This window comes from Thalia democratica, chromosome 3 (assembly GCF_965202585.1).
Source record: "Thalia democratica chromosome 3, ktThaDemo2.hap1.1, whole genome shotgun sequence".
Taxonomy (NCBI): domain Eukaryota; kingdom Metazoa; phylum Chordata; class Thaliacea; order Salpida; family Salpidae; genus Thalia; species Thalia democratica.
The window spans coordinates 43,561,285-43,582,274 of NC_139167.1; the positions used below are offsets into that span (position 1 = coordinate 43,561,285).

Genomic DNA, 20,990 nt, shown 5'->3' on the forward strand with positions numbered 1-20,990 from the left:
GGTGTGTTAGCATTCAAAAACATATTTAAAATTAAAAATATACATTAAACCTAATTTGTGTAATATTAAAAAAAATATATTTTTTTCTGAATTTTATAGAATTCTGAAATGCGTAACTAAACGAGAGTGCGTAACGTCACGAGTGCGTAAAGATCCGAGAGGTTACTGTAACTGTAAAAAAGTACATAAAAAAGTAAACTATATATCTGTTATATATAATATTTCCTATAACTATTTAGTATAAAATTAGTAACAAATAAATCCTACTCTTATTTATTTTAAAAACTCAAGTTATTCCACAAAAAAATACAAATAAGTAAACTTAACCATGACATATACCTATCTTTGAACTTATTTTTAAAATTTAAACAATTAAAAAAAAATTGTAAGAGGTAAACTATACACATAAACCTGTTACATAAAATACTAAATTTAGTGCATAACTATAAAAAACTTAATTATTTACTTAAACAAAAAACACTTTGATTCTAAAACTCTCAAGTTAAACTTTTGTGTATATATCACAGTTTCACTATGGAAGTTTCCTTGCCACAGATCATCAATACTAAAAGGAATACAAAAACTTCTTGTTCAAGTAAGGTAGTTGTTCAATATGTTAATGGAAAAATTTTGCTGTTTTATAAAGGATATTTTATTAATTTTTACCAGATGAAGGTATTGCAATTTAAGTAATTTTGTTATAAACTTATAGGAAAATATTGCAATTTAAGTTTATTCTTAAAATTTTTTTTATTAATTATATACCATTTATGGCTTTGGAAAATAAGAAATTTTGTAAATATGAACTGACAAAACCCGACGTTTTTACAAATTTTGACAAATTTTCTGACTTTTTTTTTAACACCCTAATTTTTTCCTGACCTTTGTCATATTTTAAGTTTTTCCTGATTTTCCTGACCTTGTGGCAGCCCTGATCATTTCTCTGATACTTGCTAAATTATGGCTTTAACACAGAGACAATGTAACTAAAAAAATTTATAATCTACTGACAACAAAATAATAAAGATTCTTAAAACTCTTTTAAAGATTCAATAAAAGGTTTTAAGCACTTGTTTTTACAAATACTGACTGATTTTGCCTTAAATAACTAAATTTCTATTTAGAAATAGATTCACACTTCAATAAGATTTAATCATGAAAAATAAAAATTACTCTCTCTTTTTTTTTACTCAGAAGTTTTCAAGTATTTGAAATGACAATAACTGAAATTCTAAAATTTTCAAGCAAAAAAACTTGAAAAACTGATATTTTGCAATTTTTTTCAAAAAAACTGATTTAGCCTGTTGCGCACGAACCATGGGAATGTGGATAAAACAGTATCTAAATTTTTATTTTGCATAGTTTTGGTGATTTGTGTGTGTGTAGTTATTTAGGGTGTTAATTATGTAAGTCAGTACGTTTAAAAGTGATAAAACATATACATTTCGTTATCTTATGTTTTAAGTATCTAAGAGTTGTTGGATACAATAAAAAAGAAATTTTCTATCGTCTAACTGTTATTATTTGTTTATAAATTTTTAGTAACCATATTTTTAGTCTTCGCTTTGTTTGTTGTGTTTCAAAAACAGCTTTTATGAAGCCTGTACTTGTTATACAGTTTAAAAAAAATATATATTTCATTTGTATTTCAACTACAATTATTTTTTTCTCTTAAAGCACCTAGATCATATTAGTCTTCTTTATTCTTTTTTTAACCCGTAGATAAAGACTAGTATTTTTCAGGAAGTGTTAAAATTTCTTAGTTCTATTGATTTTGCAATTTATATGGTAAAAGTTAGATAAATAAATATTTTTCTAATGTAATCAAATTATTGTTACAGTTACCTAGTGTAAACACTGCAGTATACTGAAAAACCAAGTTTAAAGCTTATTTAAAAATATTATTAATAAAACAATTCAATTTATCCCTACTATAAAATAATAAAATTAGTTTTTGTATACATTTCATACTTATACTTCAGATAAAAGTTGTACATATAAATATCAAGTGCAGATGTTTTTTGAAAAAAAAAATTCTGAATTTCTTCCAGGTTTTTCAAAGAACGAGTTTTTTGGTCCATTTTAATTTTTAAATTATATTTTAGGCACAAAACTCATTTAAATAGTATAACAAATATAAAACTACTTTAAATGTGATATGTACTAAAAAAAATGATTCAAAAAAATTGTTATCTATATAATACTTTTTGTATCTAATTGAATTTTATTACTTTACATTTAAAACCGCTTAAAATTCCATGTTTTTTAGTTGTTTTTAATTAAAAATTCAGGTTTTACCAAGTTTTTTTTTTCAAAATTTATCAAAACCTGGTTTTTTGCCTAAACTATCAAAATCAAGGCTCTGCGGGAATCCAATTTAATTCGCAACCTTGTAAGTATGAAAATTATTTTATTAGACTTCTGTTAAATATTCATTAAGGAAGTTTAGAAAAATTTCAGAAACTGTTTGAAATATTTGAAAGCAAAAAACATTTGTTATTTAAAAACTATATATTATAAACTAACAAAAACATTTTAGTCAAATGCACTTCCATATTATATAAAACTAAAATTTCCAGCATTTTTCAAGAAATTTCAAATTTAAGTACATTGTGGTCAATTTTAAAAAGATACTAGAAAATATTTTATTGTGAATGTTAAAGACAAAGAGAATCTTTTTTTTTTCAAAATTATAATTAAATTCAAAGTTTTCCAAGCTATATCCATAAGAAATAAAATTGATTTAAGTACATATATTTAAATGTATAACTTTTTCAAAAACAACTAAAACCTACAAACTTTTATTTCTCCTTCTTTCCACTTGTTATGAAGCACTGTTTTATTGTTCTGAGAAAGCTTAGCATAATAACTAGCGGAACTTATTCCACTTTTATTTAAATATTTGCAAACATCATTACAGTTTCGCACTGATAAACAGTAAATTATTCCTAGAGAAAAAATGAATTGTTTAGATATTTTTACTTTTATATGTTTTAATTGTGTATGGGTCTAAAATGCACGAAGGGATACTTTTGCACGAAGGGTCAAATATGCACGAAGACACTTACTTTTACACGGGTTGGAAATTTTTTAAGTTTTTTTTTTTTATTTTAACTAATAATAACTTTTTCCTTGGTCGGTAAAATATTTTTTTAACAATTTTTTATTATTATTTAATTTTTTTGTTAATATTTTTTAAATCAACGTTACCCCTAACCCTTACCCTCGATCAGCATTTTTTTTTTACTCTGGTGCAAAAATGACCCTTCGTGCAAAAGTGTCTTCGTGCAAAAATGTCCCTTTGTGCATATTTGACCCGTTCCTGTTCAAATTACGTTTTACTTTCTTAATTTTTATTCTGTGTCATACACGGAAAACAGTAATTTCCACTGAAAATCTTGAAATGTTGTGGTCATAATAATAAGAATTTAAACTTTTGAAAATAGTCTTATTTAAAGCACACCTTATTTGTACCAAAAGGTAAAAAGAAACAAATATACAATTAATTATTAAATTTGATGAGTTTATACTAAAAAATAATATTTGTTTAATGATCAGATACTATAAAATGCCCTTTAAACCTGATTGTTCATTAAACTTTTCTTTAATTAGTTTTATCATATCCTCCATACACTTGCTATGAGTTTTCGGTTTGCATCTAATACTGTAATGTAAATTTTTTCTATTCAATCCACTTCTTAGTACTAATGGCTTAGAAAAATTTAACGCGGCTATGGTTTCATTTGTAGCCTGTTATTTAAAAATATTATTTCACTAAAGTACTTTTTGAAATATCATTTTAATTGAATTAAGCAAATGATTTATGAAAGTACTAATGCCCTATTTTCAATATATTAATTGTTATTATTATTTAATAAATCCCATAACAATTTGTTTTTTATTAAACTAACTCAACTATAATGTCTGATTTTAAGATGACTAGATATTTAAAACAAAAACTAAAAAAATTTAACCTTGTTAGTTAAAGTAGCACTCATACCAATGATTGGAACTTTTGGAAAAATTAGTTTAATTTTTTCCATTATCTTGTACCCTGAAGACAAAATATTTATACAAGTCTTAATAAAAAATAATTAAATAATCCACTAGTTAAATATAAACATTTTATATAAACCATGAGCCTATAATATTCTTTTAGTCACATAATAAATGATTGAAGATGTGCCGTCAACTATTACTGGTACATATCTATTTAATTTTTTTTTCTAGATCAGGGTTTCCAAAAACTAATTTTTTAAATCCCTCTTTATTAGATATCGGCCATTTACTAGTTTTTGTCCCCAGGTAGCCAAAATCGCCTAATTTTGGAAACCCTGCTCTAGATCGTATCGTTCGAAATTTGACTTCAAACAACGTTTTGCGTATGAAAATGTTTTGTTAAATTATTCGACGAAACTGTTAATATTTTATTAAGTTATGAATCCACTTTTTGTAGTTTAGATGTAGTGTAAACTTTGATTCAAAGTAGTGTTGTAGTGTAAACATTTTAACGTTTACATTTCACTAAATAAGGAATATATAAGTAAAAACACTGAGCTTCAATATAAGTCGGTCCCTAAAAGATCCAAACAAACAGTTATCTATACAAAGTTTTGGGTTAACAATTAAGGCAAAATTAAAAAAAGGCAAAGTTTCCGACTTTGGTTCTAACACAACCACTGCACCCCCATCATGTGACAGTTGTAGTTCCTAGTTTAGAGCTCTAGTATTTTCAAGGTAAATAAAGTAAAATATATCATTAACTGTCTTAATAAGAAATATACGAATGCTCGAGGATTTTTGAGATCTAATTTTAGTTAAATACGCAAACTTTAGATAAATTGTGTATAATATAAAAAGGAAAAATATCCGCTAGGTGGCGTCATAGAATCGCAATTTTGTAATGAAATTGAAAAGATTTCGAATGAAAAGAAAATGGTTAAACTTTTACGTGTTTTACCACAGGGTGTTGGTGTTATGGCTTTAAAATTTCAATCACCAAGCAAAAAAACGTAGTTTGTAGGGATTTTCACATATTTTTCATTTTCTTTATAGGAATTTTTCAGAACATTGCAAATTTATAGGGAAGTGCGAACCCTGAACAAGATGTAAACTAAGAATTATAATGTTTTAATTATTAAAAATTTTATATTCGATTTATTCGTTGTATGGTTTGGTAAGGTGGATTAGGTAGCCTGGTACGTTTCTGCAAATCTACAGAAACGTAAACATTTGTGCGAAAAAACTCGCTTTTGTTTCGATTGTTCATCTTGTAAGACCTTGTTTCTTTAGCTTTCAGTATTCATTTATACTTAGTTTTGCACTCCTGAGAGATAACTTTTACATTTATTGTACTCTCTAGCACTTTTAGTGTCGTAAATATTGAACAAATTAAATACATCTAAATTGTATACAAATTGCTTAATGTATATTTCTGTTATTAAATAGCAAACTATTGTAGATAAATCCATTTAGAAGCTGTAGATTTGGTTTAAATGATGTGAGAGAATAAAAACAGTAAGTGTGAGAGAGGATCTTGTACTATTGAAATGTTTGTAGTGAGTCAAAAAGAACTTAACATTTTTTAACTTAGGTTAATTAAAATTTTTATTTTTTCAAGATTAATATAAACAAATTAGTTTTTTTATTGTATTTTAGAACTTTATTTAACTGTTTTAATTAAAACTTATTTTAAAGATTTTAAAAATTCTTATCTTAGTTAAAGTTTTTATTGTATTTTTTAGCAAAGTTGAAAGATTTAAATTGTACATTGTCGCCACACTTTCGAAGTATCCTGGATAACTCTATATTTAGAGTTTTATTTTTGAACTCAGGCTGACTCAGTATAGATTTGTTTTATCTATGAAAAACTAAGGACATTTTTAGGTTTGTTAATAATGTCAGAATAGATGTTTTTCTAGATTTGAATGAGATTTTGCTCGCTAGTTTTTATAAATTTTTATTTTATAACCAATTTTGTAATAAAAAAAATTGATAAATTTGAATGATATAGAAAAAAATTTGAATTTTTCATACATATAAAGGTTGCTCAGGACAGTTTTTTTTTTTTATTGACATGGTAACATTGTATGTCTAGATATATCTTAACCCTAAGAGCTAATTTAAGAGTACCACGTTTGGTAGTGAAGTTTTAAACAACATCATAATGAAATATTAAATAAATTATTTATTTATATCTTAGACAGATTGTATTGTAGAAAAAATGAGTGATTTTAGTTTTACCGAACTAATGACAGTTGAGGAACTAAAAGCACTTAATTTTGACAGGTTAAGTAAGCAGGAAAAATTGAATGTCAAGTTACGAGGGAGGCCAACACCAATGATTCAGTTAAGTAAACTTTCTTGAAGTATGTAATGGGAAAAAATATGTAAAAAGTTTTAAGAAAAAAATGTATTCAGGAAAAAGATTGGCTTTGTTTTAAGTGGGGTGAATAATTCTTTGTATTGTTTTTCTATTTATTATTTAATAAAGGTGCTAGAAGTAATTTTGTTAGGTCAGGTTTTACTAACATTGGTTGTATGGCTGTAAGGATGAGGGAACACATGAGTACTGAGGGCCATATAGATACTGCACACTTTCATATAAAATTAAAGGTAGTTAAAACTACTCTATTCCCGCTATGACGTCATCAGACGTTATTCTTGATTTTTTTTTGCAGATTCGTAACTTTTTTGAGCTAGCTACGTCCCTGGTATAGATTAAAAAAACGTTTAATTTATTTGTGAAACTAAGTGTTGTTTTAGTATATGCAAATTAGTTGCGAGTTATTAATGTTCTTGGGTTTTTTGCACCAAATTGTGACCAGCCTGTATGTAACATTATTTTACTTGTAAGCTGACATTTAACAAAAGAAAAACCATATGACTAAAATTCCAATGGACTAAATACCAAACGACTGAAATCCATCAATATTCGTGTTTTACAACCATGTAGTTAAGAAGTTTTTGCTAAGAATTATAACTGCTTTTGAAAAGCACAATATAATTATAATACCAACATTATTATTAAACAAGTGTTCGAATACTAATACTTAGAAATATTAAACTCAAGTGTCATAATCAAGTATACCTGTTTGTAGACCAGAGCATTTCTGACATAGGAAAGACATCAGACCAAATGTTTTAAAGAGTTGCTGTTTTTAAGTTCTATTTCGATTGCTTGCATGAATGTATACCGTGTTAAAACTCAAACATTGACTTAACTTGAAATTTGTAGAGGTGTGTTAGAAGTAAGCATTGTAATTTAGAATCAATGCTAATCAAAAAACTGAAGTTAATCACACAAGTAGAGCAAATGAAAGAATAGCTTTATTGACACTATATTAACTTTTATTCGTTTCAAACTGCTTGATTTAAAAAAACCTTGTATGTTTTACTTCCTAATCAATTTTAATCTAAATTTTCTTCCAAACTGTTTTATTTTTCATTCAACTTTTTACATCAATTGAGTATAATTCAAACAGCTTTAAGTTATCTACTAGATCCAAAAAGTAGTATTCGGCCGGATTAGAATCCAAATCTTATTTTGAAATTAGAATCCGATCGGATCTGGATACTACGATCCGGTAGATCACAAAAAAAAAACTCGCATGTACTTTATTTCATTAAAAATATCCAAATCCGGTAGAACCTTAGTTGTGATCAAGTTTTTGAAAGGTCAGAGAAAATATTGGCGAAATTCTAATAGAGCCGAAAAAGCCTGATTTTTCGTGTACCGTGAGACAAGTTGAAGTTGATCGTATTAAACAAACGTACAAGCTATCTTGTCAAGTGGACAATGTATTAAACGTTGCTCGGCAATTCAACAAGGCTGATGTCACTATTTATACCAGCAATGGTAATTTTGTGATAAAACCTGATATACCGTTTTTATATTGACGACTGCAAGCTTCTTTAGTTGCGACTTACTGACGAGTTTTAATAAAAATGATACCGGGTCTCAGTCAACCTAGAGCTTATTTCATTGGTGTTATTAAAAGTTTATATTAGCTGAGTTTGTTATAGAAAGGAGTAAGATGTAAAACGTTTTTTATTCAAATCAAGATGAACCACAACCAAAATAAATTCCGTAGTTAATCTTATTGTCAAACTTTTACAAAACTTAAGGCCAACAGCTAAGCCATGTTTTTACAAGTTGATTTTATTTTATAGAGTTGTTTCTAAGTTTCAAGATGCTTTTTATAGTTTCATAAAATTCGATTTTTTTTTGAGATATGACCAGTCAAAGTCGGGCCGCGTCATAGGTTTCTTATAGGTAGGGAAAACTAAAACAGCGAAAAAAGACTCTTTTATTTAAAATCTATCTCCTCCTTCATTTTTCAAGCAATCTTCTTCAGACTTTTACAGTCTAATCTTTATACAATATCAAAAAAACTTTACTTTGGACTTTAAAGAAAAATTTGTAAAAATATATATTTTTTTTTAAAGACTTTTTTTTTTACATAAAATTTTTCTTATTTTAAATTATAAAATTCATAAGTAATGTTTTTTTTCCTTTTAATATAAGGAACATTTCCTAAAATTTGAAGAAGATTGCTTGAAAAATGAAGGAGCAGATAGCTTTTTAGTGATTTTTAAAATTTCCGAGAAAATTGACCCCGAAAAATTTGCGGTCCATACATTTGTATCGGAAACTTTTTACAAAAAATAAAATATCTCAAAAGTTAAATGATACTTTTGAATTCTATAAAATTAGCTTTTAGTTTGTACTTAAAGCTTTCATATAGAAGCCAAAGTTAATTTTTGTAAAAAAAAGTGTTTACCCCCCTATGGCCTTTCTTTTTTTTTAATTAATTTAGCAAAGTAAAAAAAAAAAACTTTTAATATAATATTCTAAGTTTAAATATAAAAATCATTATTTAAAACTCGAAAAATTTCTACCAATCAAAACGTATTTTGTTTATCTATTTTTTTAAGGATAACGCTGTTAGGTATAACATTTCACAAAACTATTTTAAGACTATTTTTAAACTAAACGACTATAACATACTCTAGTAATTTAAAATAAATTACCAGGTCTAAAATCATGACCCCATTCATATATACAATGAACTTCATCTATAGCAATTCTTGATAATTTTCCTTGCTTGTAAGTTGACTCTAACTTTTTATAAAGAATTATTAGTATTAGATATTATAAAAAGTTTAATTTAATTAAAATTTACAACGTTAGTACTGTCAACAGTGTATAAAACATGACATTCATTCTAAAATAAGGGGAAGTTTGAGTAATTTTTCTAGGAAATGTACTTAAAACAGTTTTTAAATGTTCTTACGTTTTTATTCATTAGAGTTTTTCAAATAGTAAATCATATTAGTATCTCTAGTTTAAACTCGCAAAAACTAAATGAAATAAAATAAAAAATAAAAATGACACCACTAAAAATTATTCAGACTTAGATTTTTTAGAAAGTAAATGGATCAATAAACTCGAAGCAACAATAAATATAAACAAAACTAGATTACCACTTTACAGATAATTGACTATGTTACTATTATTTAACATGTTTTAATGTTTATAAAGTTTTTTGATTATACATTTCAATAGATTTATTCAAATTGTATATTTTATTCACGACCGGTTTCGGTGGCAAGAGATTGCGACCTTTTCAAGCAAAAAATAAAATGTGAAACTGCATATAACAATGTTAGCTATTTATACTGTTATTTAAAACTTGTTCATGCGTGAAGAATATAAACAAAAACAAAAATGTTGCATATTCGAAAATTCAAGCATATCAGAGTATATTTAGGTAAAATTGATACTAGTTTAAAAAAAAACAAATTAAATTAATATTAATATAATGAATTAAAGAAAAAAACTGAATTTAGAGCTTTTTAAAAAAAAAGATAATAATAATATAAAAAAATTTCTACCTTGAGATTTATCTAAATGAAATTAAGAATTGTCTAAAATTGTGATTTTAGGCCAAGAGTCAACAAAACATTAATGAAACTCAAAGTCGCTGAAGATTTCGAAATCTAATCTGTGTTAAGTTAACATAACAGTCAAAATTTAAACGGATTTAAAAAACTATCTAAAAAAATTCTAAAAATTTATCTTAGTTGAATTAATAACTATCTAAAAAAAACTTTTTTTTTAATTTAAGCTAAATGTCCACAAAAACTCAATGAAAAACTATCTAAAAAAACTTTTTTTTTAATTTAAGCCAAACGTCCACAAAAACTCAATGAAAAAATCAAGAAAAATAACCTATTTTGTACTTTAATTATGATTTGGTTTAAGTTTTGTCTGCTTTCCAGTTTATTAATAAAAATTTGTTTCTGTGTCTACAGAGTTCATTAATTCCGTTCTTTTGTTGATGCAATTTGTACCAGATTCAAGTATCAATAAAGCTTTTTTTAAGCACAATCTGCATGTCATAATACCTGGTTTTGATTTTTTCTCCCTTTGTAATACTTTCCAACTTATTTTGTATTTCTTATTTTCATTTTTTAATTTATGGGTTAATTTTGAGAGTTCAGTTGCTTGTTTATACTGGAGGTAGTTTTTGTTATTTGGATTGCTTTTTATTGTTGTGTGTAGATATACGTTTTTTAGTTGATTAGCACTTAGTCCAATGTATTTTTTGTTAAACTATCTCATCTGTTTCTATTGTTGCCTGGTAAATTACATTTTTTGCCCTACATTCTCCTCCTTCAAGGGGGCAAGTTTCTTTCTTTCTGCAGTTGCATGATTCATCTTTGTTTACTTTATCGTTGCTTATTACTTTTTTGTTGTAGTTTTTTATTATTGTTTCAATGTTTGACATGCAGCTGTAGCTTAATTTTATATTGTTTTTGATTAAATATTTGTTTAACTTACTATTTTCTCCAAAGTGCTTGTTTATTATTTTTAAAAACTTTTTACCTATGTTTGTTTTTACTGACCTGCAATATGGGGGATTGAACCATATAGTTTTTCTTTTTCTGTTTCTTTTTTTATCTTTGAATTCTTCTGTGTAGTTAATTTCATAATTGAATCCGTTTACCTTTAAAGCATTATTATAGTCTTTTTTTATGTTGTTGAATAGGTTTTTGTTACTTGAATTATTAGAAAGTCTGGTCTCTACCATTTTTGGGATTTGTTTGAGTATGGTTGGTGGATGGTTTGATTTTGAATTTATGTAACTTATTTTGTTGTATTCTTTTCTATATGGGTAGAATGTATGGTTCAGTAGGTTGAAATTTAGATCTAAGTAGTCAATCTTCCAAGAGGGGTTTTCTATAATTATATTTATGCCTATGCTTTTAGTGAATTTGTGCAATTTTTTCTTAATTTTTTCTATTTCTACATTGCTTTTTTTTTCTACAGCTATAAGTTCATCATCTCTATATAATCCAATTATTAAGTTTGGTAAAGATATCTTTTAATCCCTGCAAAATGTATAGCCAAATTAGTTTACAAATTTCTGCCCCATGCTTTCCACCCATTGTGATGTCAAAAAGTTTGTTTTCATCTTTGTTTTTTTTCTTCTTATTCATGTTTCTTCTTGGTTATATAAGACAGATTTTGTTGCATTAAAGATTATCTTTTTTTCTTGTGTTGTAATTTGTGTGGTTTTGTTAGCAAAATTTAGAGCATCCTTTAATAATTTTTCTGTTATTGATGGGTAAAAGTTTTCTATATCAAATTTCATTAATTTGTATTTGTGCATTTCTAAGTTTTTGTGCCATTTGATTACTTCTTGTGTACTTTTCCATTGGTTGTATTCGTCAGTTTTTCTTAAGTTGTTGTTGATTTTGTCTATGATAATTTTACTTATTTGTCCTATGTCAGAATAACATGGATTTATTAGTCTGGTTCTTGGGTTGTTTATAAAGTCTACTTTGTGGTCTTTCAAAGTTATGTAGCATTGTTTGATTGGTAAGTGGTTTATTATTTTCTTTTCAAGTTTAAGATTACTTACAATTTCTTTTGCTTCTTTTTTTATGCTATTTACTATATTTTTGTCACTTTTTTTGTATTCTTTTCTGATAGGTTCTAATAATAGATTGTTGTATTCTTTTTTAGGTAACTTGTAAAAATTTGTGGTTTTATCTGCAGGTACTATTATGTTTTTGGTTTTGTTTATCATTTTTAAATCATTTAAGTTTGTTTTGGAAAGTGTCATTAATTTTTCTAAATTTTACTTGTTTAACTAAATTAAACATTTCATTTTCAAATTCTTTAAGTTCGTCTGTTAATTTTGGCATGAATTTGGATTTAAAACCATATGTTTCTTTCTTTACAATTATGTTTGTATTATTTTCTTCATCAGTACAAAAGTTTATTTAAATTCTTATCATTCTACAAAAATTTCTAATTTTGTCCAGGAGTTTAAGTTTATATTCAGTTTTATTGCTTATGGGTATATTTATTGTGGAATAGTCAAATTTTAATTTTTCATATACTGCCATTGTTCTTTTAGTCAATTGAAGGTGGCTCAACCTTTATTAGGAGCCTTGTTTCAAAGTTATTTGCCTTAACTAAAAAGGAATGCTCAATTTACTGGGATGTAAAGAGCTTATTTAAATAGATTTATGCAAATTGTATATTTTATTCACGACCGGTTTCTCATTATATATACATTGATTATATATACATACGTTGATTATACATTTCTAAATATCTTAACAAGTTAAGGTAATACGCACTACTACTTTTATCGACTAATTTATTATGATTATTTATTCTATTTATTTTTGATTTTTTAACTTCAACCAACATTAAGCTCGATTACTATTTTAATTTTATTTTTACATTTAAAGTATTATAAAACATTAAATCAAACACATCAAAGTTTAACAGTTTAATTTCATTTTGTCCTTTGTCTTTGATTTGATTTTATTCATTTATTTTTTTTTTAATTCTATTTCATTTAGTTTCTGCGAGTTTAAAATAGAGATACTAATAAGATTTACTATTTGAAAAATATTTCAAAGACAGGCATTTTAAAACAAAGTTTATTTTAAAACTTGATTTATAGTTACGTCATAATATCCTTTTTTTTAACTTTTATATGCAAGAAAATTTTGAATTAATTAGTTCTAATTGCCTACTGAAGAAGATTTTGAAAGTACTTTAGACAATATAACAAATACTAATAAATTTGTAGATTTTTTTGTTAAATAAAAAAAAAAATTATTCAAAACGATTATTCATTTGAGAAGATTGCCAAATGTTTTTGGTAAATTTTTCCAGAACTTTCTGAATTTTTTCCAGGTTTTTTAAAGCACAACTTTTTTTTTGTATTTTCAAGATATTCAAATATACTTTGTTAAAATTTTTAGAGAAGATACATTGTTAATAAATTAGTATTTTTCTTTATCATCATTTTAGTTTGCACCTTATATACGGAACCTATTTAAATACACCAAAACAATGAAATTTATACTATGTTGGCTTTTATAAATTAAATTAATTTTTTATAGTCGAAAACATTTTGTTGAAAATTGTAAAAATCTTTAAATCTGAACTTTATTTAATAGTTCTGTCGATTCATTATCTTTATTTAAACAATGTATTTGTAGCTAATTTTAATTACATTCGTCTCGACTTAAAATAAAATACTAGTAATACGTCTTTTCTCGGTCAAATTCTAATTGAGTTATAACATTTCTCAAAATCTATTATATGTTTTGTTGTTTTGAAAAAACAATTACTTTAAATCTGTACTTATACAAGGAGAACAAATACTATTTAATTTTTTCGAAGTTTTATTACGCAATCCGTGTTTCGCTCAAAAAGCTCATCAGTCCTTAAACAAAAATTATAAGTCAAATAGAACACATGTGTTGAATTTCTTTTTGTAATCTTTTCATTTATTTTTCATCTGCTAATTTGTGAACTTGTCTTTACTTCTGCTGGTGTTTTGTGTCGCGATAGACTCTTTTATTTTAGAAGTTTATAAAATAAGCAAATAAAATAATAGCAGAACAAATTAACAACACTTTAAAGTTAATTTTTTAATAAATTACTGTAATATTATTTCTATTGTTCTATAAATTCTATCATTAAGAGAAATATTATTTGGAATGCTTAAAAAAGTATTTTATTTTGAGTTTCGCACACCTGCAGTTGTTTCGTGTGGCAGTTAAGACAGTTTTTATGCATGAGTCGATTATTTAAAGACTCATAAAATGTAGGGCTTTTGTAAATCATTTTCCCTGGTTACTTTTCAAAGCAGATATAAAATTACAAATATTAGTATTTAAATCATTAAATCTAGCTGTACGCGTTTTATCTGCTGTTTGTTAGTCAACTCTTTGGCGTCAATTCTTTGACCTTATTTAACACTAAATCAGGGGTCGGCAAATTGCGGCCCGCGGGCCAAATGCAGCCCTTAAAGTCAAAATCTGAGGCCCGCGAGCTGCTTTTCAGTTAAAAATATACATTTTGAATTCAATAAAAATTAAAGATTTTTTAATAAAACTTATAATAATGCATTTAATTTAATAAATACTCTTTAAAAAAGCGCTAATAGTGCTAAATTTATAATATTTTTGATCTTGAATAATACATTTCTAATGATTACTAGAACTGCACTATATGGTTAACAATTTTAACACAAAGTAACTTCAAACTAATTGTATTTAAAACTGCAACATTAACTTTTCAAACTGAAGCCGTTTACATACTGAAGCTTACAAAATGATCTGTTTCCAAAAAGTTAATGTCTGTTTTATATGGGTAGGTGATAAATATGCACGAAGGGTCACTTTTCCTTTTTGAAAATTTAGCTTGAAAATTTTTTTAATTCTAATTTTGATCTATTAATTTTCCTTTTTCAACTTTACTATCACTGTTACCCCTAACCCTTACCCTTGGTTGGTAACTTTTTTTCATTTATTTATTAATTAAAAAAAAAAACTTTTACTATCACTGTTATCCTTAACCGTTACTTATGGTCGGTAACATTTTGTTTCTTGTTTTTTATTAGTTCAGTTGATTTTTTTTTCTCGTTTGATTTATTATTTATCTTTATTACTTATTTTATTCGTTTTACTATTTTTACTATCACTGTTACCCCTTACCCTTGGTCGGTAAGTTTTTATTTTTCAATTTTTTCTTATTAACTATTTTTTTTATTGTAATTTTCTTTTTCTTTGTATTCTATTTATTTTTCAACTCTTGTGAAAAAATGACCCTTCGAGCAGCAGTTTTTTCTTTCAAAAATTTCCCTTCGTGCAAAAGTGTCTCTTTGTGCATATTTGACTCTTCCTGCAAAAGTGTCTTTGTGCATATTTGACCTGTTCCCGTTCCATATAGAAAGTAGAAAACATTTCTTTATTTTTACTTACTGACAAATACGTAATTTTAACAAAAATTGTTTCTGTTCACAAAATTAAATAAGTCTACTTAAGTAGACAAAACACACTACATTAAATATATGTTTAAATAAAGCCACTGTTTCATTACTAAGATAAGAGGAACAAAATAAAACAAACTATTAAAAACTAGTAAGATCCCACACGGCCTTCATAGTACTTAATTTAAAAATTACATTAATTAAAAAAAGATATTCCATAGTTTAAAAAACTAGTGCAAAATTTCAGTAATTTCAATAGATTTTTTTTGATTAATATCAAATTTTATGATAAACCAGGATTTCATAGTACTTGGCCAACCTTATATAAACATAGTAAGTTTACTTACTGAATTTGAAATAAAAATTAATTGTTTTATAAAAAAAGCTTTAAAACCTGTCTCATAAACTTGTTAGACTCTGATAACCTTTCTGGGGAAACGTATAAAAGTTTAAAATCATCTGGAGGCTTTTGCATATCTTCATAAATTTTTATTTGTTCTTTCTATAAAAAAACTTTTTTATAATTTTCTAAGTTTTATGAATAAGTTTTTTTCAAGCTGATATTTTGACTCTTTAGTAATATTATATTACTTCCTCAAATGGTCTCTAGTATGTCAACGATTTCGAATGTCATTTTTTAGTCTTGATCTTTTACTTGTAAATAAAAAAAATATTTTCTAAAAGTTTATCAATTTTTGGTAGACGACTTTCTGTTTGCTGAAAAATAAACATTGAAAGTACTTTAAACCAAAATACAAGCTAAGCCAAAAACTTACAGATGTTTTGTCATACTTTTGTATTTTTACGTGACTGTTAGGTTTATAATATAATTATAAATTTATTCAAAATATTACACACTACCTTGTACAAGGAACATTCTGAATTACTGATAGAAATTTATTAAGAAAAATTTGTATTAGAGTAAAAACTAATCGTTTCCCATTTCTTAGTAAGTATAATAACTAGTTTCTTTAACATTTAAAGTTATTATAAAGCTATCAAACAAACCACAGGAGTAGCAGCATGAATCATTCTAGCATTAATACCATATTTTCTTAAATTTTCCACTTGATCTTCCATTAGAGATATTAAAGGAACAACAACCACAGTTATACCTGATTAGTTTTAATATAAAGCTCTATCACATTTAAAAATTTATGCAAAAATAAAATGTTAAAAAAACACTATTTATTTAAGATTTGTACACAAAAGTTTACAATTTTAGCCTGACATGCCCTGATTTTAACCAAAATAATTCATAACTCTTACTGATTGGCACCTAGTTTGGCTTCAAACTATATGAAACGACGTATTCAATTATAAATAGAACTTTTTGGTACATTTTTAATTACGGTATTGACCAGATTTAGCCTAAATCGTACGAATCCTGTTATATAAAAAACTTTTAAAGCCTACTAGGTAAAAAATAAAATAAATTTGATTAAAACATTTCAGAAGACTTATTTTTGTTTTTGTATTTAAAAAGTAATCGAAAATATTTGATTTTAAATTAGTAACAAATAATGGATTACGAAATTGTACTTACTTTAACAATTTTTTATTTTACAAATTAAACAACAACAAATTTTTACCAACCTTTTTTAACTCTAAAAATTAAAATAAATAAAATTAAAATTTTAAGAAACTTATATTTGTTTTAGTGTATAAATGTTTTTAAAACGTAGAAACATTTTGAAGATTAAGTACTTAGTTGTATTTAGTGTACAAAATAAACTTTATAAGTTTAATATTCTAATAGAAAATAACTTAACCAGATGATAACAATGCCGGTAGTTGAAAACATAAAGACTTTCCGCCTCCAGTTGACATTACAATAAGAACATCACTGTTGTCCATAGTGGCATTGCATGCTTGTAATTGTTGTGTAGTTCTAAACGATTCAAACTTAAAAACTGATTTTAATGTTTTCTTCATCATTTCACTCCACGGATAATCTAATTTGTTTTAGTATTATTTTTTCTAAGCAATAATTTGTTTTTTTGCCAAATCAAAATTAACAAATTTAAATGTGCTTAAAAAATGTTATATTAGATTAATAGTAATCGTAACTAATATTTTCTATGTCTTAACTACTGTATGTTTCGATTATAATTATACATACTATTGGCAGAAATCTATGTTTATTTCCAACTTTATTTCAATTTAAATGCAGTTTTTTGATACGAATTTAATACTGGTACAACTATTTAATGAACTGACAACTCTTTTCTAAAACTTAAAAAGGTTTAAGTTTTTTTTTAATAATTAATCTACTTATACTACGCTAAAATAATTCAAGGATAATCTAAATTAAGTAGAAAAAAAACATTTTTAAAAAGATAGGTTTGCATTGGAGTGTTTCTTTTTGACATCTTTGATACTTTTCTACGATTATAACTTTTAAATGTGTTTACAGAATAGTTCATTGTTATAACTTTTACCCAAAAGAAGTATTTGATAATTGTTTGTTAAACTATTTATTGTAAAAGAACCTTAATTATTTACACACTAAATTTTAAAACTTAAAATGTTTATGACAACTTAACTTGTTATCTTCAGATAATGTGTTGCATGTTTATATAGAAATATATTTTGTATAGAATTTTATTTATTACTACTGCTTATAAGTAGAAATTGAATATTTTAATCAAATTGAATACCTATAAGTTTTCGAATCAATGGGAAACTAGTTTTCAAATTTAAGTCATTTTAAAAACTTTCCCAAAGACATTCACACACAAATTTCCGTTAATTATTCCACTTTTTTTTTAATATGTCATGATGCTACTCAGCATACTTTAAATACAATGCTGACTCTTCTTAATCATTTTAAATTTGTTTTACACACTCAAGCAAATAATTAATATTACATATCAAAGAAATCTAATACAAATCAAAGTTTTATTCTAAATAATATCTTCAGCAATAATTAAGTTGTATTCAGATAAAGTTTTATTTTAACAAAAAATCTCAGAATGCAAAATAATTTTTTACAAATTTTCCCTTAAATAAAAAAAATAATTATCTCTTTTAAACCAAGTTGAGAACTCTAAATGTTGCACTTTTATAACCAAAAGTATGGAAATGGATAAAATAAATGAATTTAAACAGTACCCATTCAGGTTTGCCACTTTTTGAGTCATAAAAACCGTTAAAAATTTTTTTAAATCCCTAAAAAGTTTTTTTTTTAATTAAAGATTTAATAATCATCAAAAATAAACATAGTATCAACTTATGAATATATATTTAAGTAAAAGTTGGCTAAATGTCTGCATTTAATTAATAATTAATAAATTGGAAATTGTTTAGCTGACTTAATTAAATTATTAACTCTAACATGTTCATTGGTTGGCAGAGTATGGCCATTAGGCTGGATCTAGCTTACTCTGGGGTGCAACGTACGTTTTAGCTCGAAAACATTTGTGCAAAAATTTAGCATATTCATAATAAGTTTAGCTTATTCATAATAAATCAGAGTTGTCTAAGGTTTTAGTAGATTTATTCTAGGTTTTCTGTTAATTTTTTTAGGTTTTTAAAAAACAATTTTTTTTCGTCCATTTTTGATAAAATTAATCTTGAGGTAAAAAAATTTGACTTAAATAGAATAACAAACTAAAAAGATACTGCAAAGCTTCTTTAAATGTGTTTTTTTTAATAAAAAACTTTAAATGAAACAAGTTTTTTTTCTTCAAAATAGATAATTTATACCAGATCAAATTTCGTTACTTTAAATGTAAAAACAGTTTAAAACTCCAGGTTTTTCCAAATTTTTACAAATTCCAGGTTTTCTAAGATCTCATGTTTTTTGATATCTCTGATAAATTTTATTTTGAAATGTGCTATCAATTTAATTTTCCATACACATGAGTACTCAAAATTGGCAATTTTAATACAATTTTGTGATTAAAAACTTCAAAAAAATTATTCAAAATTTTTTAAAGTTACGCGGCCTGCCAAGATTTATTTTGTTATATGAACGGACCGCAAAAGACTTTTTTATAGATCTCGCCCTTTGACTAGAAAAGATTCCGACCCCTTGATAAATGAATGACAAAAACAGTTTCAAATTGTAGTTTAATTGAAAGTTTTGAATAATTTTGTAAACTGGTTCCAGATACGATCCGGCCAGATCTTAGTTTCGAAAGTAGATACGGTTCAGGCCGGATCCTAATTTTTTGGATCCGGTAGATCACTACTTTAAATCTTATTTTATTACGATACAATATCTTAAACGTAATTTATAAATTTAAAACTCAGTATACAATTTTAAATTCATTTAACTTCTTAAAAAGAACATAAGTTTATGTCAAAATGTTTGTATAACTATTAATAAATTTACATTGAATAAGTTTTGCTTATTTATATTAAGCTGCAAATATTATCTGAAAACTAACAAAAAACTCTCCTACAGTACGTGGAAATATAAATGTTTTAATAAAAAATTGTTAAGCTTTAATACCTTTACAGCATTTATATTTTAATGATACAAAAATTTACCTTCGGTAGAATACTTTTTAATTTTAAAATCAGAATATTTATTATCCGTTAGTAAAGGATCGTGTATAAGTAAAGATGACTGATATTTTAGATTATTATGTTGAAGCTGTTTTTCAATCTGGTATTTTTCTAACTCTGCTCTTTTTCTTTCAGCTAAAATTGCTTTTGTCTCTTGGTCAAACTCACAAATTTTGTTTGTAACTTCTCGCCATTTGTAAACTAATTTCAAGTCTGTAAAAACAATTATACTATTTTTTATCAACTATAACTACAAATTATTTATGTTGCTAAGCTTTTTTTAATTTTTTTTTGCCGTGACAAAAAGCTTGTAAGCCACAAGTTTAGAGCAAAAAAGTTCTTGATAATGGATATTAAAAGTAGTTGTTAAGTCACAAGACTTTTATTTCTTTTAAAAAAGTCTGTTTTAGACATAAACACTACTCAAGTATTTCTAGATATTTTAATAATCAGCATATTATAAACTTAAATAGTTATACAATTTTTATAAATATACAATGCACAATAAACAAAATAATAACAATAATACGTCTAAAATATTAAAGATCTTTAAAGCAAACTTACTACTTTCAGAAGAAAAACTTTCTTTATTCCATGACATTTCTTTTGTAACGTCAACAATGTTTCTCATCTCCTTTTTATTAATTACACTGCCTAAAGAAGCTTCATTTACAGAAATTTTTTTAGCTCCGGTAAAATTTGGTCTTTGATTTTTACATCCAGTAGAGTTAGATAAGCGTTTAAAAAGTTTTTCTACTTTAAGCAATCCAGTTTTACTTAACATTACAAAAATCTACAATTGATTCACTTCAGCAAAATCAAATTATTAAAAGACAATTTTTAAAATAGAACAGATTTTTAATTTTATAAAAAAAACAAATACATAAATGTTGATAAAATCATTTAAGAGTTACGTTTTAAGAAAATAATAATAAACATTATTTAAGAATTATATACCTTTTTTTTAGAACAACCCGTAGAGATATTCAATTAAAAATTAAATGGCACATCAAAACAAAAATACTAATCTCAAAAGAATTTATGATCATACTTTAGGAAAATCTATTTTAATTTAAGATACCATTTCCAATATAAAACATATATTCAGAAATCAATCAGCTTTTTTTTATTTTACACTACAGTTTTTGACCTGAAAAACTATAG

General features: G+C 25.3%; 1 protein-coding gene across 3 annotated transcripts in view; it reads right to left on the minus strand.

The window, feature by feature from the left end:
• Positions 1–20,611, minus strand: part of LOC145831658 (putative ATP-dependent DNA helicase Q1) — a 35,512-nt gene extending 14,901 nt beyond the window's left edge. For 2 of the 3 annotated variants that reach the window (XM_082938967.1, XM_082938969.1), the window contains exons 1-9: positions 20,391–20,611; positions 19,809–20,039; positions 17,084–17,266; positions 16,320–16,426; positions 15,706–15,813; positions 9,034–9,124; positions 3,975–4,054; positions 3,582–3,750; positions 2,800–2,948 (exon numbers count right to left, since the gene is read on the minus strand). In XM_082938967.1, coding sequence (XP_082795093.1) covers positions 2,800–2,948; positions 3,582–3,750; positions 3,975–4,054; positions 9,034–9,124; positions 15,706–15,813; positions 16,320–16,426; positions 17,084–17,266; positions 19,809–20,039; positions 20,391–20,610 — 1,338 coding nt within the window. In that variant the 5' untranslated portion in view covers position 20,611. The remainder of the gene's footprint in view (positions 1–2,799; positions 2,949–3,581; positions 3,751–3,974; positions 4,055–9,033; positions 9,125–15,705; positions 15,814–16,319; positions 16,427–17,083; positions 17,267–19,808; positions 20,040–20,390) is intronic. The other variant, XM_082938970.1, reaches the window with a different exon arrangement.
• Between the last annotated feature and the right edge of the window lie 379 nt (positions 20,612–20,990).